The sequence below is a fragment of the Amphiprion ocellaris genome, chromosome 16 (genome assembly GCF_022539595.1).
Source record: "Amphiprion ocellaris isolate individual 3 ecotype Okinawa chromosome 16, ASM2253959v1, whole genome shotgun sequence".
NCBI classification, from domain to species: domain Eukaryota; kingdom Metazoa; phylum Chordata; class Actinopteri; family Pomacentridae; genus Amphiprion; species Amphiprion ocellaris.
This window is the reverse complement of record NC_072781.1, coordinates 11,738,593-11,756,220: the sequence shown is the minus strand read 5'-3', so window position 1 is coordinate 11,756,220 and position 17,628 is coordinate 11,738,593. Positions and strand designations below refer to the sequence as shown.

The 17,628-nt window shown below is 42.3% G+C and overlaps 1 protein-coding gene across 2 annotated transcripts; it reads left to right on the top strand.

Moving 5' to 3' along the window:
* Nucleotides 1-936: 936 nt before the first annotated feature.
* On the top strand, nucleotides 937-17,386 carry prom2 (prominin 2). 2 transcript variants are annotated; one of them, XM_055018736.1, is made up of 25 exons: nucleotides 937-1,121; nucleotides 1,865-1,916; nucleotides 2,007-2,347; nucleotides 3,549-3,613; nucleotides 3,983-4,188; nucleotides 4,430-4,550; nucleotides 5,019-5,082; nucleotides 5,173-5,262; nucleotides 7,712-7,908; nucleotides 11,987-12,061; nucleotides 12,403-12,466; nucleotides 12,583-12,739; nucleotides 12,819-12,971; nucleotides 13,057-13,180; nucleotides 13,270-13,358; nucleotides 13,553-13,637; nucleotides 13,761-13,904; nucleotides 13,996-14,064; nucleotides 14,163-14,255; nucleotides 14,376-14,429; nucleotides 14,537-14,617; nucleotides 15,611-15,679; nucleotides 15,784-15,873; nucleotides 16,165-16,277; nucleotides 16,388-17,386. In XM_055018736.1, the coding sequence occupies exons 3-25, from the start codon at nucleotides 2,083-2,085 to the stop codon at nucleotides 16,437-16,439; spliced, it is 2,520 nt and encodes an 839-aa protein (XP_054874711.1). In that variant the 5' UTR covers nucleotides 937-1,121; nucleotides 1,865-1,916; nucleotides 2,007-2,082; the 3' UTR covers nucleotides 16,440-17,386. The 2 variants fall into 2 exon arrangements, with proteins under 2 accessions (XP_054874711.1, XP_023141608.2); XM_023285840.3 differs by having other exon boundaries at nucleotides 1,865-1,926.
* Nucleotides 17,387-17,628: the final 242 nt, after the last annotated feature.

The window sequence follows — 17,628 nt, the reverse complement described above, 5'->3', positions numbered from 1 at the left end:
CTTGATAATGCAAACAAGAGAAGAGGATAGATGCTTTATTTCCATCGCTTCAGGAACAAAAGGGAAGCTAGATTCACATCTATTGCACTGCTATGCCTCTGTGTTTTTTGTGAATATGTTTTCTTTCTTTTCTATAACAGAAGAGCGCAGACTTCTAGAGTTTCTTCGCAGAATGTTCAGGATTACATTTCCCTGCATATTGTGGACCAACTTCTCAAAAATGAAAAAAAATCTCATCACAGTTTCTACAATCCCATCAAAGAAAAGAAGTAGGTTATCGGTACACAATTGGCTGTTCTCCTGAGAACAGTTTAATACTCAGTCTGTAAAACAAAGGTTATATGTTTGTCTTTGCTTGCTCAGCTGCAATGTTATACTGTGTATCTTCATTCTTGACAAGCTGATAACATGAGGAACATATTATCTGTCAGCTGTTGCCAATAATATGCTAGTGCGATGGAATATTTTTGAGAATTTCTTGGCAGCTTTTTGCTGTTTTCCCAACTCCCTTCCCCAAGTGTATCCTCCCCAGCTATCTTGTCCTGGATGTTTGGGCTGTTTCTTCATCTGGACACCACACCGCTGCAGATTTAGATGGATTTATGTGGAGTGAGTTGCACGACTGAAAATTGCTTTTTTAGCCTGCGAGCAAAAAATGTTTTTTTTATCAGAATAATAATTTCCTGATTTTAACCTTTTTTTTGGTTGTTGTTTACTTCTCCATGAACACATTTTCATAACTATTTCCATGACTGTTACTGGCACAAAACCCTCTTGACCTCAAAGACTTTTAGGATCCAGGAAACAGAATAGTCAAATCTCATCCGTCTGATGGTAACCCTGTCATTTATTTACTTCATCTCTCACTCCTACATGTCATTCCCTCCCTCTCTCTCCCTATTTCTCTCTATAAGACCCTCCCTTCCTCCCTCCTCCGATCCCGTTTCTCCCTCCCTCTCTGCTTAGTGCCAGTGCTCTGTAGGCCAGCACACAGTCAACTTGACAACAGGAGCAGAGCATATATCAGATTTCTCCTACAGGACTATAAGAGTCAAACACCCCTTGGTGAATTACTGGGGATCAGAGCAGCCTGACTGTCCTTCTGTGTCCAGCTAAGAAAGGTGAGTTGATTGAAAGAAAACTGCTCAATGTTCACTCTGGTCTTATGCTGTTAGATTCTCTTTTCCTCTATGTTTCTGTTGCTTCTTTTTTCATTTTGAGCTCACTTTTTCACCTTGTTCTCACTTGGGAAATGAGCAGTTACTTTTCATGTAAACTAAAAATCCTCAGGCTGCTTTGTCTTTGGTTAATAATAGTGTGTTTACAGACACCAAGAAAAACAGGAGGACTGCTTTGAGCATTAAAAGAAGTAGATATCAGTTAGTTTCTGCTTAAGTTATTTGCTTAAGGGAGCTACACCTTAGAAACATACAGTGATATTCAAATACTGCGCATGGGCTTATTATAGGTGGAAGATGGCTTCTCTCTGATAAATGTTTTATAGTCTATAGTTCTCACAGAAAAACATGGTTTGGGATAAACAGAGGAGATGCAGGTATCTGAGGCAGACGCAGCTTATCTGTGAGTTTACACTGTGAACACAACCTGGACAGGTTGTATGTATCCTTCATGTGTTATCTAATTTTTCAAAACTTTCCTTTTAACTTTTAAATGTCAGCACTTCCTATACTCCATGACATCAGGTCTCCAGATGAGTATAGTATGAAACAGAAGCTTAAAGGGCACGGTTCCTTTTAAAAAACTGAACAGGCGTTGGCTTAACATTTAGATTTCCCATTTACTAAATGCCATTGTTGCCATTCTTCTGCAAAATAGCAGCAGTCTCTCTCTTTTTTTTTTCTAGTCGCCGTGCTGCAATGAACTGCGCTGCGACCTCTTTCAGCGTGACTCAGTCTGTGGGTTTCTGTGAGTTTCATCTCCAATCTCTAATTTTCCTGCCTTGTATGAGTGTACCATTGTGTTCAGCTCCTTTGTCTTGTTTCCAGATGCATCATGACAGAGCTCGTGCCATGAGTTAATGAATCTATACGCCAGCTTTCTCCTGCCAAGTCTTTCCTAAACATGGCGTTATGTGAGAATACGAGGAGCTGGAGGTGGCAGGGCAGCGTTGCAGCATTCAGGGGTGTCGTGGGAGTGATGCTGCTGCTGGGTCTCAGCTCGGCCCAGTCCGTCCCTCCGCAGGCGGCGTGTTCGGGAGCTGCGATGCCACAGAGCCTCACCCAGCCTCAGTACAATGAGACAGTGAAGGAGGACACCGGTGTGGGCTTCATGGCACCTGTGGTCCGGTCCTTCCTCCACACAATCCAACCTAACCCCTTTCCTGCAGGTCAGTATCATCAGTATCACTCCCCCAAAACATGTGTTGGCTGTCTGTTGTCATGTTCTGATGTATTTCACCTTTCTGAGTCTTTCATAGCTTCCATTTCCTGCTGACAGCTCACAGGTGCAATTTAAATCACATTAAAATCCTTTGGTTTTCACACTGCTGGATTAGATTTCCCTACGGGGCCAAAGTTGAGACATGACTTCCTCTGTGTTAATCACACCGATACAAAAAGATGACGGGGTTGTTAATCAGTAATTTAATGGAAATTCTTGCGTTTCACCCAGTCAGCCTTTAACCTTGATGGGCTCTGTTGTTTTCAGCCCAGTGTTTCACGTCTATGACTTATGCCACACCTGTGCTCTTTCGTCTGTTCCTGTGATGGGTTGTAATTGCTCCATATCCCCTTCTCTATTTCACACTTTACTTCCTACTCAGTATTGATTTCAGAAAAGAAAACAAAAGAAGAAAGAAAACTCCTGCCCTGCAACCTTTGACCAGTTCAAACTCTTTGTACACTCAGTGATGGTCATCGGATCTGGTGGACTGAATGTAGATCTTATGAGTAGACTTCCAGCAATTGTCACTGTATGACTCACAAAGAGCTTGTAAAACTTTTTGTGTTAACTGGTAGGTGACAATAAGAGCTTGAACACACAGTCTTTTATCTATCTTGGGTAATACAGGGGGGAGGGAAGTAACTTAAAGGCTGATTGTGAGATTTTGTTTGACAGAAAGTGGAAATGCAAAGCAGTGAGGTAAAATGCAAATTTACAAAACATTAATGGCAGGCTGCTATCTGATGTGTCACAGACAGACGGTGAGACCAACATAAATGCCTGAACATGTCTTCTCAGCTAACTCCAGGGTTTTTTTTTTGTTTTGTTGTGTTTTTTAAATTCCCACAATAACAGGGTCCAGTGGAACCATAAACCGCCTGCTTTGTATCATATTTTTTTGTTAATCTTGCCTGAAAGCTGTTCTGGTTTCCAAGTAACAAGGAGATGGAGGTGTCAGATGTCCACTTTTACAATGCAAAAGATTAAAACGTTTGTACAGGGAACAAGACACATTATCCCCACTTTTGTCCAAGGTTGACAGAGACCGTGACCATAAAATACTAAAAGCTACCCCTGCTCTTCAGAAAAATGTGTTCCTGTGCCTTCTTGAACCACAATGTCTTTTCTCTCCCATTTCTTTGTAGATTTGATCCTGAAAATAGTCCAGGATTTTGATCAAATGCAGCTAAATCAAGAACACATCAAAGAAGTAAGTGAATGTCCGTCAGCTTTTTGTGTTCTAGGACGTTGAAATGAACTTCCGTGGGAGGTTTGTGTGTTACAAACAGACACACCCTCATCAGAGCCCCTCCAGCTGGTAATCTGAGAATGTTTAACATGAAAGCTTCCTTGTGTGCATATATCACAGTCCACTGAAGTGACTGAGCCTCTTTCATGCACTGTGACTGTGGACCATCACCAGAGTAAAATAAAACTACTGTTTAGTGATGTCCCACCGATGTTTGACGTCACAACAGGCCACAAAAACCTCCCGCACTTCTGCCATCTTGGCCTAGAAAGTAATATTTGTGTCATTTTAGTTGTAATATATGTAATTTGTATGCATGTGTGTGTTTAGGCCCTGGTGTATCAAGTGGGTTTCCTGGTGTGTATAGCCATCGGCATCTTGTACATCGTTCTGATGCCCATAGTTGGTTTCTTCCTGGCCTGCTGTCGCTGCTGTGGCAACTGTGGTGGGAAGATGTACCAGAAGCAGACATCCGCCATTCACTGTCGCAGAAGAACTCTCTACTGGAGTGCATTCGTCACCACAATCATTATTCTGTGAGTGTGTGCGTGCGCTGTTGTGTTCTTGTTTTTGAACAGCGTAATGATGGCGTGTTATCTGAAATTAGCACTGAAAGATGACAGCTTGAATATGAATGGCTCACTGCCCATGTGCGTCTCCCTCAGATCAACATTATGTTCATGGCACACATTCAATTGCATATACATACATACATACATATATATTTATATTTTTATATATAATAATATATATATTGTTTGTTTGATTGTTTTGTAGCGCTGGGAACATCTGCATGTTCATAAGTAATGAAGCCCTCAAAGTGAGTGTGGACCAAAGCCCAGTGGAGCTCAGCAACACTGTAGACAATATCCACACCTTCCTCACATCTGTGCCTCAGGTAAGAGAAAATTTCCTGTTGACTGAAGTATGGAAACATACAAAGTGCAAAGGTCGATGGCTTCATTGTGGCAGCAATGTCCAGATGACTAATTGTGGTTTTGATGTGAAAACCATGAATAATGTCATTAGTGTTTAGCATCAGTCACATTAAGTCTCACACTCCTCCATCACTCTGCTGTGAGTCGACAGTTTTTGTGTGAGATGCAAACAGACTCCGAATTCTCCAGTCAGCCGCTTGTTAAAGAGCAGCTCCGTGTTTGGCTGTGTCAATATACTTATCTCAAGGTACAGGAGAGTGGGAAAAGGTTGCTGGTAAAGACAAGGGTGTCCTCTGTTTGTTGTTCTTCATTTGCCCAAGCTGCAATGTACGATTAGCTCATATAATCGGTCTTGCTGCATGTTGTATTTCAACCCATATCTTATGTACACACTTTGAAATAGTTTGTTTTTCCTCTGCGTTCTTCAGCAAGTTGACAATGTGGTGAATGAGAGCTACAGAACTGTGGACGAGGTCACTAGAAACCTACAAGGTAATAACAAGGAACAAATTATGTAAATCAGAGGAACCACTTCAGTCCCACCTCTTGTTTAACTATCTCACGCTGGGTTTTTTTTTGTAGAAATTGGACCTCTGTTGGGAACAGAGATCCAAAAGCGATTTAGAGGAACCCTGGACCCAGCGCTGCAGTCAGTTAAACTTCTTGACCAAGGTATAATGTGCCTGCATGCTGTGTCCTGCGTCAGGGTGAACATGTAAATGCTTGTGTACATATTTGACAAGATCAGTAATCTTGGAGGCGACTCCTGCTCCTGCGGGCACCGCACAGTTTATCTGCATAACTTCTTACCTCTGACAATGGGAAGTCTTGAGTTAAGTCTTTAATGCACTAAAAGGTTTGGTTGGGACCAGCTGTTTTCATAAGTTTAGTCATTGCATAACAAAAAAGGAGAGGAGAGATACATATAAACGCATAGAAATACAGAAATAATGTCCCAGTGACATCTCATCCATTTAACTGCGAGAGTGCAATCTCAATGTCAAATCACAAATCAAACATTCTCCGTTACAAATTGGCATTTTTCCATGACTTGTGTGGTTACTGCAAAATGTGTAACATACTTTTGAACTTGAAAACATCCAATCTATATAAAATGAGATGTCTATTGTATTCGGCAATCAAAAGTCATTTACTACTTCAAGCTAAAGGACAAAATACGATACAAGTTTAGGAATATTTTCCTTCAAAAATATCAATTTCAGCAAAGGGGTTTTCTTTTTATCATCTTGTGTGAACAAATGTGTCAGGCAGAAAACATCTGCAATCCAGTGGACCTGAGGTGGGAATCACTTTCACATTTTTGCTCAAAGTATCTTGACATTCTTTAGTGGAAAAAAACAAAAGGGATGCTTGGCGTGAAGTAGCAAGTAATTCTTCAGGGAGGCCACTTTCACATATTACAAAAAACTATTTTTTTGCTCAAACTAATAGATAACACATCAGAAAAGACTCTCATGTTAACAGTAAAGAACGTTTGCTTATATACACTACTGGTCATAAGTTTTAGAACGCCCCAATTTTTCCAGTTTTTTATTGAAATTCAAGTAGTTCAAGTCCAATGAATAGCGTGAAATGGTACAAAGGTAAGTGGTGAACAGCCAGAGGTTAAAAAAAAGCTAAGGTTACCCAAAACGAAAAAAATAATATACATTTCAGAATTATTCACAAAGTCCTTTTTCAGAGGTTCATCCTACAGCAAGATAATGACCCCAAAACATAAGTCCAAGCTATGCCAGAACTACCTTAGGAAAAAAGAACAAGATGCTAAGCTTGAAAACATGGAGAGTCCAGCAGTCTCCAGACTTAAACCCCATGGAGCTGGTTTGGGTTGAACTGGACAGAAGAGTGAAAGCAAAGCAACCTACAAGTGCCACACATTTATGGGAACTTCTGCTAAAGAGTTGGAAGAACTTTCTGAAGAACATTTGATTTCCATTGTAGAAAGAATGCCATGAGTATGTTCAGCTGTTATATCTGTGTACTTTGATTAGTCAAATGCTTAGAATACATTTTGGTTTCTAAATTTATTTTCTTTTAACTTCATTTGTTTATTTGTTCTATGCTTTCATTTTAGAGTACAATGAAACATTAACATGCATAATTTCTAATAAAAAACTGGAAAAATTAGGGTGTTCTAAAACTTTTGACAGGTAGTGTATATTCTTTTAAAAGAGCACGGAGGCTTATTTTGTACTATCAAAATATTACATCCTCATATCTTATCAGCATGTCTTTTGATTTCCTCCCACTAGTAAGATGATTCCAATGTTATTTAAAGGTAAGCAAGACCATTTTGGGACTGAGGGAAAGTATTATTATCATTATAATACTTTGGGTACACAAAGCTTCAACATTAATAAAGCATTGTAGTCACACGCAGGTTTTATTGCTGTGTAATAATCTGGTGCATGTTGAGACAGCCCCTATCTTCATCTACGCCAAAATACTTCAGTTCAGATGGCAGTGGTGAAGGCTGATCTGTAACACTAAACCTGTGTACATTCCTGTTGCCACGGTTCTATTGTGTCAGATTCTGTCAACAAAAACTCATCCAGAATCTCACTGAAATTCTTCAGACACAATGAAAATAAATACAGTAAAATAAATGTGGATAATTATTTAATGCTATTCAGACCAACAAACTAAAACATACTTCCAGCCCAAAGTATTCTTAGTTTTTGAGTTATGCTCCCATGCAAGTGTGAACAAACTCGAGTGTTTGTAAATCATACTGGAATTTCCAGTATTTCTATTTTTTTTTTGGCTGCAGTAGTTCTCCCATTCCCAAGATAATGAATTAAGTGCTCACACACCATTTACTAAAAGATTTCTTTACACAGCTCATCTACTCTCAGAGTAACACAGAGCAAACTTAGTAGAGGCAATATGGAAAATATTTGTGAAGCTTTGCTAAAGGCATCTGTGTAATATCTCCCGAAACAGACTATCCTCCTGCTCATTGTCCTTTAGCTTTGAATTCAAAGCAACAAAGCATTCATAGTAACAAAAATGACAGAGATGGATGCATTCAAGTGATTATTAGTTTTTAAAGGTGTGTATGCCGTGTTGATATGTGTGTGTTCTCCATCTGAATGAGCAGAGACTGTAAACACCAGTGCTCAGCTGAACAACCTGAACTCATCCCTGGTCCAGCTGCAGTCCAGCCTGGACCGCATCCAAGCCAATGTCACAGCTGTTAAAAATCACATCGATCAGACTTTATCCAAGCCAGAATGTTTTCACTGCGACAACCTGAAGCCGGAGCTGCAGAAACTGACAGTGGACACCTCCATTTCTGTAAGTAGTGATTCAGTAAAGCCTCATATAAAAGATGAATTACACTGATGAATTTGTGCTCAAATTTCTGAAAGACAAAAACATCCAGGCGGGTCTGAGCATCCACTCCACTCATCTGAAGTGTGTTTAAGTAAAAGAGGAGTCTGGTTTGACAGACGATGAATCAGCCCTGTTGCTGGACGTTTTTACGGAGAAACAGGAAGAATCATTTATGTAATCAAACTAATAATAATAATAATAATAAATTTTATTTATAAAGCGCTTTTCCAAAAACTCAAAGACGCTGTACATAAAATACAATAAGATAAAACAAAACTGTTAATTAAAATCAATAGATAGTAAAACAAGTTCAAGATAAAATACAGAATCACTTAAGGAAAGCAGATCTAAAAAGGTGAGTCTTTAAAAGGGATTTAAATGTGGTGAGGTTGGTGCAGTCACGGAGGGCATGGGGGAGTGAGTTCCAGAGTGTGGGGGCGGCAATGGCGAAGGCTCTGTCCCCCCAATGTCGCCGGCTGGTCCTGTGCGGGATGGAAAGGAGGTTTGTGTGGGAGGAGCGGAGATTCCTGGGGGGGGTGTAGGGGAGGAGCAAATCGGTAAGGTAAGAGGGGGCAAGATTATGGATGGACTTGAAGGTGAGGAGAAGCAGTTTGTACTGGATGCGGTGTGAAATGGGGAGCCAATGGAGGTTCTGCAGGACGGGGGTGATATGGTCGTGAGAACAGGTTCGGGTGAGGAGTCGGGCAGCAGAGTTTTGAATGAGTTGAAGTTTATTGAGAACTTTGGAGGTGGAGCCGAAGAGAATGCTATTGCAGTAGTCAAGGCGGGAAGTGACGAAGGCATGAATGAGGGTTTCAGCGGCTGAGAAGGAGAGGAAGGGGCGGAGACGGGCGATGTTGCGGAGATGGAAATAGGCAGTTTTGGTGATCTGATTAATGTGGGGTTCAAAAGTGAGGTTGCTGTCAAATATCACACCGAGGTTGCGGATGTGAGCAGAAGGAGATAGGGTGGTGTTATCAATGGTAATGGGGGGGTGGGGAAATGGTGTGAGTGATTTAGGTCCAATAAAGATGAGATCAGTCTTGTCGCAGTTTAGCAGGAGAAAATTTTTCCTCATCCAGGATTTAATGTCGGCCAAGCAGCTGGAGAGAGAGGGGAGGGTGGTGGTGGCGGTGGTGTTGGTGGAGATGTAGAGTTGGATATCGTCGGCGTAGCAATGGAAGTGTAGGTTGTGGCGGCGGATGATGTTGCCGAGGGGGAGGAGGTACAGGATAAAGAGGAGGGGGCCAAGGACTGATCCTTGAGGGACACCATGGGACAGGGGGGCGGTGGCGGATGTGCAGTTGTTGACCTTGATGAATTGTTGTCGATTTGTGAGATATGATGTGAACCAGGTGAGGGCGGTGCCGGTGATGTTAATGGAGGATTGAAGGCGGGACAGGAGGATGGAGTGATTGATTGTGTCAAATGCTGCAGAGAGGTCGAGAAGAATGAGGATGGTGACTTGTCCAGAGTCTGAGGAGAGGAGGAGATCGTTGGTGACCTTGAGGAGAGCAGTTTCAGTGCTGTGATGAGAGCGGAATCCGGATTGAAAGGTTTCATACAGGTTGTTGGAGGTGAGATGAGTTTTCAACTGGGCAGCGACGACACGTTCTAATGTTTTGGATAAGAAGGGGAGGTTGGAGATGGGCCGGAAGTTGTGAGGGGAGGTTGGATCCAAACCAGGTTTTTTGAGGATGGGGGAGACAGAGGCGAGCTTGAGGGGTGAGGGGACACAGCCAGTACTGAGGGAAGTGTTGATGATGTTAGAGATGAGGGGGGAGATAACAGGGAGGCAGTTTTTGAGGAGGTCAGTGGGGATGGGGTCCAGGCAGGATGTGGAGTTTTTAGTTCCAGTGATGAATTTGGGCAGGTCCAGGGGGGAAACGGGCGAGAAGTGGGCCAGGGGGGGAAAGTTCAGAGGGTTTGGTGGAGGAGAGGGGGGATCAAGTGAGGTGGGAGAGGTGACAAGGCTGCTGTGGATGGAGATGATTTTGTTATGGAAAAAAGAGAGGAATAGGTTGCACTTGTCAGTGGTGAACGAGTTTGAGACGGTGTCCGGGGGGGCAAGGAGTTTATTGACAGTTGAGAAGAGGGACTTGGGGTTGTTGGAGCTGGTATTGATCAGGTCAGAGTAGAAAGTGGACCGTGCAGATTTCAGGGCATCTTTGTATTGTTGGAGGAAGTCGGAGTAGGCTTGACGGTGAACTGTCAGGTTTGTTTTCTTGACAAGACGTTCCAGCTGTCGTTTATGGGCTTTCATGCGGTGGAGTTCGGGGGTGTACCATGGAGCAGAGTGGGAGAAAGTGACTAATTTGGATTTGAGGGGAGCAAGCTGATCAAGACAGGAAGAGAGAGTATGATTATAGTGGTTGATGAGGTCAGTGGGGTTATTGATTGATGGGGGAGGGGAGATGGACAATGCAGTGGTCAGTGAGGCGGAGAATACAGAGGGGGAGAGTGATCTAGTGTTTCTAAAAAAGATTGTCCGTTTTTCCTTGGGCAGGGGGGTGGGGAGGCTGATGTCCATAGTTATTGCTAGGTGGTCAGAGATGGAGAGATGACAGCTGGAGATATTTAGGACTGTAAGACCAGAGGAGCAAACCAGATCGAGGATGTGTCCATGGTTGTGGGTGGGGAAATTGACATGCTGGGTGAGGTTGAGTGATTGTAGGAGGTCTAGGAAGTCAGAGGCAGATTTACTGTGAAGGTTGTCCATGTGAAAGTTGAAGTCACCAAGGATGAGGACTGACGGAGATGTAGCTAATAGCTGGGTGGCAAAGTGGGAAAAGTCAGGGAGAAATGAGGGGTTTGGTTTAGGTGGGCGGTAAATGATAGCAGTGACCATTGGGGTGGGACCGGGTAATTTAAAAACAAGGTGTTCAAAGGAGGGGGAGGCAGGGATGGAAAGTGGGATGGTTGTGAAGACCTGTTTGTGGATGACTGCGATGCCGCCTCCTCGACCTTCTGGGCGGGGTGAGTTGAGGTACGTGTATCCGGAGGGAGTGGCTTGGTTGAGTGGGTAGAAGTCCAGTGGTTTGTGCCATGTTTCGGTTAGACAGAGGAAGTCCAGTTTATTGTCCAGGATGAATAATTGTAGAATGGGGCCTTTGCTGGTGACGGAGCGGGTGTTGAAGAGGGCAAAGTTCAGGTGAAGTGTGGATGTGTGATTAGGGGAGGGCTTCTGGGGACAAGGCTGTGAGGTCCGTGGAAGTGGGCGAAGGTTAGCAAAATGGCAGTTTCTGAGGGAGGGCTGCCGAGGTTGTCTGAAGCTGATGATGGTGGGGATTTGGCAGCTAGTTGAATTCTGGTAGAGCCGGGGTGACGGGCAGGGGGAGCCAGAGGGGGGAGGCAGTGGGTGTGCTGGAGGGGAAGATGGGGGGAGTTCCAGGTGGGGACAGAGGGGGGCGCTGTAGCTGGGAGGCGGTTCAGTGGAGCGTGAAGAAGAGATGGATGTAAACACTGGCACTAGTCAGTCTGAAGTGTGGACGGTGTATTGGATATTTGAGACTAAAAGTGATCTGCCGGACCTGTTTGGATGAATGCCATCACTGTTAAAATATTCTGGCCTGTTCCAGAAACTAGCTCTGACGCAGGCTGAGACACCGTGACACATGATAATAGCTCTTCATTCTTAGCTTTGTCTGAACAGCTGATTTGTCCTCCTCTCATCTGCTCCTCCTACGCCTCTCCAGCTCTGACACATTTAGTCTCCTCTTCTCTGCTCTCTGCCTCCTGTCCTTTCATCTCTCCTTTCTTCTTCCCTTCTGTGGTCTCCACTCCTTTCTTTTCATCTCCTTTCTTCATCATTATTTAAGGGAATGTACTGGATAATTTATAACCTCCATCGTGGCAGCAAGAAACCACACTGACTAAAGCGTTCATTACTCTTTGAATTCTGCTCATTTACCTTTGTGGCTCTTTGAGATCATCAGAGAAAACTTACTGATGCTTGTTTTGCTGCAGCTTGCTGCCCCCTACTGTTAGTTTGAGGCCTGTGATTACATGTAGTTGCTGTGCGTCTGGTTCTTCTCCACAGTTTCCCAGTTTGAATGAGTTTCAGTCTGCAGTGGATGAAGTGGTCAAAGCTAATCTCCAATCCCGAATCGATGAGGTCAGTGAATCCTGCCAGATGAAAACATGATTACAAAATCATCAATCTTTAGAATATAACGCCAGTCTTGTTGACGTATCAGTAAGTAGACGGATGAGGTGGGGTGGTGATGTGAAGAGGATAATGTCATTAAACGTGGAGAATGGATTTTTACTTCTCTGAGGCTGTGTTGTTTAGCCTCACGCTTTGAGGTGAAGCGTATTAAATGTAAGTAAAAATAAATAAATCTTTGGCTGACAGCAACAGAGCTACTTTGTAATAGCAAGGAGGACAGAAAGATACATACTCTACTGATTTTTTTGTAATGTAAAAAAAAACAAGCTGTTTTCTTGATATCTCAGGTGGAGGACTACTTCCAAAGCATCCCCCAAAGGGTGACCAGTGAGACCAAGGATGTAGTTCAAAGTGAGTAAATGATGCCTCTTGTAGTCACAAAATGTCTGATTTACCTGAATAAGTTAAAGAATCAATTAGTTAAATCAATTTTCAAAGGATATACTTTATATTTCTATGTGTTTCAGGAAGCAAGCAACAGCTACAAGACATAAAAATGCAGATCTCCCAGGTTTCCAGTGAAATTCCTTTATCTGATCTGAACGACGTGTCGGCGAGTCTGAACCAGCTGCAGACAGAAGTCGACAGAACCATGCCAGAAGTTGAAAGAGTGGAGCATATCAGGTAAAAAGCCTGAAAGTGCAGATCATCAGTGAAGGAAAAAACAATAATCACCACTCATCATGTGTGCATCCTCATCCAGATGGGGGGTGTGTGTGGCTCTGTGCTGTGTGGTTCTCCTGGTGGTCGTATGTAACCTGCTGGGTCTCATCCTGGGTCCTCTGGGTCTGACGGCCAAAGCTGATCCCACAAAACGCTCCTGTACAGCAGACTGTGGAGGCACCTTCCTCATGATGTGAGTTCTGTATTCTCTTGTCGGTGTCATTTCCAGAGGAGAAACATGGACCCGTTCTAACCACTTTTCCTGGATGTGCTTGCAGGGGTGCTGGTTTGAGCTTCTTCTTCTCCTGGCTCTTCATGATAGCGGTGCTGGTGCTGTTTGTACTGGGTGGAAACGTTTACACTCTTGTCTGTAAGCCCTGGAACAACGGACAGCTGCTGAAGGTAGTGATGTACAGTCAGACATGCAGCATCTGCACACATTCACAGAGCATACAAAGATGCTACAAATGCTGTGTCTTTTCTGCCTGCAGTTTCTTGACACTCCAGGTTTAATTCCAGAGTTGGATATAAGTTCAACTTTGGGACTGAAAACCAAAATCAACATCTCTGACATTTATAGGTACGTAATACAAGTTTACCCAGCTTATAATTTTGTTGTTTTTTATGACATCCATTACCACCTAATCACCTAAAATTTGCTTTTTGCATATGTTTTTTCTGTAATGGGTTTTATAACACAATTTAAATCTGTAACTGTGATCAGGAGCTGTATACAGATGCTGGATTTAGTTATGTTTGATTGAATTTTTACAGGGACTGTGAAGAAAACCAGCCTCTGTGGACAACACTCCACTTGTATGAGATGGTGGATCTAGGAGATCTACTCAATGTATCTAAAGTGAGTTTTTAAGTGTCAAAAATAAAGCAAATCCAAACTTAGTGTGAATTTGATACATGCAGAAATGCTTTGCTCACCAAACAGAAATGATTATCTCTATAATATTTGTTTTGTCTCACACAGTACACAGAGGAGATCCAACAGCACTTTGAAAATACCAATATCACTCTGTCATCAGTCACTCTTCTGAGCGCCGAAGTTAAAAACAAACTCATCAGCATCTCTGCAAAGGCTAAAGATTTCGACGCTACTGCTATCACACAGCAGGTAGGCCTCATCCATCTGTAGATTTGCTGTGATGCTACGTATCAATGAGTAACGTATTTGTACTCCGATGCCCTTTGCTCATCTCTTTTAGATGAACAACATTTCCAGCATCAATCTGAATTCAACAGCAGATAAGCTGGATGAGCTCGCTGGTCGTCAAGTGAGTCACGAGACTTGAAGATAACTCACCGTCCCTTGTTAATATTTTACTCTGTAACTAATCACTGCTACTTTGTTTGCGCTTTGGCCTTTTATTAGACTAACCCTGAAATTCAAACAGAACTCCAAAATGGGGCCAAGGACCTGAGGCAGATCCAGCCAGACATAGAAACAACCATCATCCCACAGCTGGTGAGCACTTGTCCCATCTTTCTTGCCATCTCTCCTTATCTTCCTCATTCTGGTATTCAGTTTCCCCATGCTAACATTCCATCCAAATTTTAAAAAAATAATTACTGCTTTTGCCCAAAGGAAAACCTGAATTCAACCATCAAGATCCTTCAATCCACTGCAGAAAAGATCAATGTGAGTACACTGAGTAACACCTGGAGCTGCCAAGAACAGAAAGCATTCTCCTTTTTCTTCTTTTTCTGACTTTCTGGGGATCATTCTTTCCTCTCTGCCTTTTCCAGGGAACAGTGGGGGAGGTGCTAAGCAGCGTGGGGGCAGCACAAGACTTCCTCAACACAAATACAACACAGATCGTCAAGACCGTGAGTAGAGCCACGAGTCACGAGTTTGAAGAAAAGTGCTCCATGTGGTCTGTTAATGCCCGAGGTGGGTCAGTCATTTAGCCAGTGGGGGGGCGAGAGCAGAGGCAGATCTGCTGCTTGTAGTGGAAATAATGTGGCTGTTGGTTCCACATTCACAGGGTTACATTTGGTGTCCAGTTTTGTTTGTCTTCAGTTATTGTCGTGCATGTATTTTAGCCACCAGTGTGGATTTTATTATAAAAGCTGCATCCGGAGTATCAAAGGGGGGATTCAAATGCAAATAGGGTAAATAGAGTCCAAACTAAACATGCAGAAATAGCATTGACCCTCAGTGTTGCAACAAAGTGGAACAAACAAGCTTGTCCTACATTTAATGACCTTTAAATCCATTTCCTTTAACTGAGACTTTAATTATCCACCTTGCATTTACAAGGCTGATATTGTGGTATATTTCCTGGAACTGATATTGTGTTAGCATTAGCTCCACTTTGCCCCAAGGCTCCATTCATTCCTACTGAAGACAGAAATCTTAAGATGCAACTTTCTGCAACAGCCTCTTCATTAGTGCATTTGTTGTGGACTATTTCAATTTTTATAGATACATATATGGTGCTCGGGTTTATGATCACCGAGTGTCAGTCAATGCCCACATTTTTTGTAACAAAACAACGTGACCCAGATGTAGAGGGTTTGGATGCGCAGTCAGTACATTAGAAAAACCATAGACCATATCACCGGATTAATGTGTTAGTTTTAATGCATTCTGTAAAGCACTTTGAATTGACTCTGAGTGTGAAATCTCTGTATGAATAACCTTTTCTTGCCTTGTCTAATCGTAATGCCACTGCAGTTATGCATGGGTCACTTCCGCGGATTTAACCAGAATTCCAAGATGGTTAGGCGTTCCATTGATTCCTCATGACTTCCCACTGTAAAGCACTGAGAAAATGTCAGGAATTTACTTTCTTTTTTTTCTCTCTCTCTCAATCCCAGGAGAGCAGAGAGTTTTTAGACTGTCAACTGGAGTACTTCATTGCTTATGCTGACTGGGCCAATGTCACGGTAAAGTCGTATTCTACTCTTTCTCTACGCTTGTTCAGATAAATACCTTGTGTTCGTACACACCTTTTTTGCACTGTTACTGATGTGTGTGTCTTTCTCTGCAGATCACACAGCAGGTGGGTCGTTGTGGGCCGGTGGCGGGAGCTGTGGACTCTGCTGAGATCATCCTCTGTGAATACATGGTGGAGTCTCTGGTGAGGATCAGCTTTTATTAGCTCCACCTACAATTCTAGCTGTCTGATTTCTTTTTGACAAATACTCTGATACGATACAGTCAGGAGAGTAGTGTCACGTTTGGGAAGCCATTTATTTTGTTTATATTTGTATGAGGTCATTGTATTCTTATGATAATACGAAACAATGATATGACAAGATGCAGTATGCAGCATACAATTTATATTCTCAAATGGAAATTTGCCTTTGACTCATGTGCTGCACACATATTGCTGCCTCTGTAGGAATTCATTAATCTTTCTTCTCCTCAGAATGCATTCTGGTTCAGTCTGGGCTGGTGCATGATCTTCTTCATCCCCAGCATCATCTTTTCCATCAAACTAGCCAAGTACTACAGGAGAATGAAGTACTCTGATGTCCACGAGTAAGTGTCACAAACAAACGGCAGCTTTAAGCATGCATCATGATTTAAATGACTGGTTCATCTGACCGTGGTGATCTGCTTCTGACCGCTATTAATGTCTCTGTTTGCAGAAACCACATAATCATGAACCACATCCCACGGGCCCAGATGAAATTCACCTGAGAGGATGGCACATGTGCGGTACAACTTTAATAGACTGCAGGCACAAATGTTGCTGCGCTTGACAAAGTAAAAACACATGGTGCACGCCTGCACAGATGTGGCACATTGCCACTCCAACCCAAAAATCCCTGACTGAAAAAAAACCACATTAGGATTCATACTTGAGTCTTTTTTAAATTCTAATTTTCACCATTAGGTGGAGAAGCAAAGCCATTTAATAAAGGGACTGCAGTCTTTAAATAATGTTTCACATGTCACACACAGCATCTCTGAATAGACCTCAGGGGGACACAGGGCATAAGGGAACCTGCAGGGATTTTTTTTCATTATTTGAGATAAACATTTTAAAGAGTTTTATTTCTTTTCTTTTTTTTTCCATAAATGGTTTATATGCATTTCATGTGTGAACTGAGCTGCTGCAGAATTGTCCTTATTTCAAACTGTAAATGTGACTTTTTTTTAGAGTCCATCACATTTATACATGTGTATAAATGTTGGTGTGCAGTTCTCTCAGAGATCGTGTCTCTGTCTACACATCACTATGGTTCGACAGCATAATTCTAATATGAAAGACTATTTAACTAAATTCCTAATTACACTTGCACTAACATTAGAAGCACAACTTCCTGTATGAATAATTCGATGAATACACTCGTCACCTGCTGTTTGCTGACTATACAATGCCACTATTGAGTTTTTTAAATTTTTTTAACCATTTTGTTTAGAGATATCTTGCTGTAAATATTGATTTCGACTGCTGTGATTCATGATTTGATAAAGATGATTTTTTTACTTTATTTGTACTCGGCAGCAGATTGAGTTTTATCCTTTGTACCACAGCACTTTATATGGTCTGTTTGCTCAGTGTGATTGAAAGGTTGTGAACATTTCTGCCAGCTGTTGTGAAAATGACTGAGTAAAAAAATTGCCACTGCTCAACGAACAAACTACTGACTGTCACATAATTTTATTATCTGAGATCTGCCACTGTCTGATTTTTATACATAACCATGACGGTGTTTTCCATCGTGCACATTTGTTGCTATGGATATGTTTTTGCAGAGTACATGAAACTTTATCGCACTGCTACACTTTTTCAGAAACTGCTTTTAATAGAATTAGATTCAGAATCACTTTTATTGCCAAGTACGTTTTCACATATGTGGAATCTGATGCGGTGTCAAACGCT

Coding starts and splice junctions, on each gene's coding strand:
- prom2 (XM_055018736.1), top strand. CDS start 2,083: ATGGCGTTATGTGAGAATACGAGGAGCTGGAGGTGGCAGGGCAGCGTT. Junction 14,065..14,162: donor ATGAGCTCGCTGGTCGTCAA/GTGAGTCACGAG, acceptor GCCTTTTATTAG/ACTAACCCTGAAATTCAAAC. Junction 14,618..15,610: donor CAACACAGATCGTCAAGACC/GTGAGTAGAGCC, acceptor TCTCAATCCCAG/GAGAGCAGAGAGTTTTTAGA.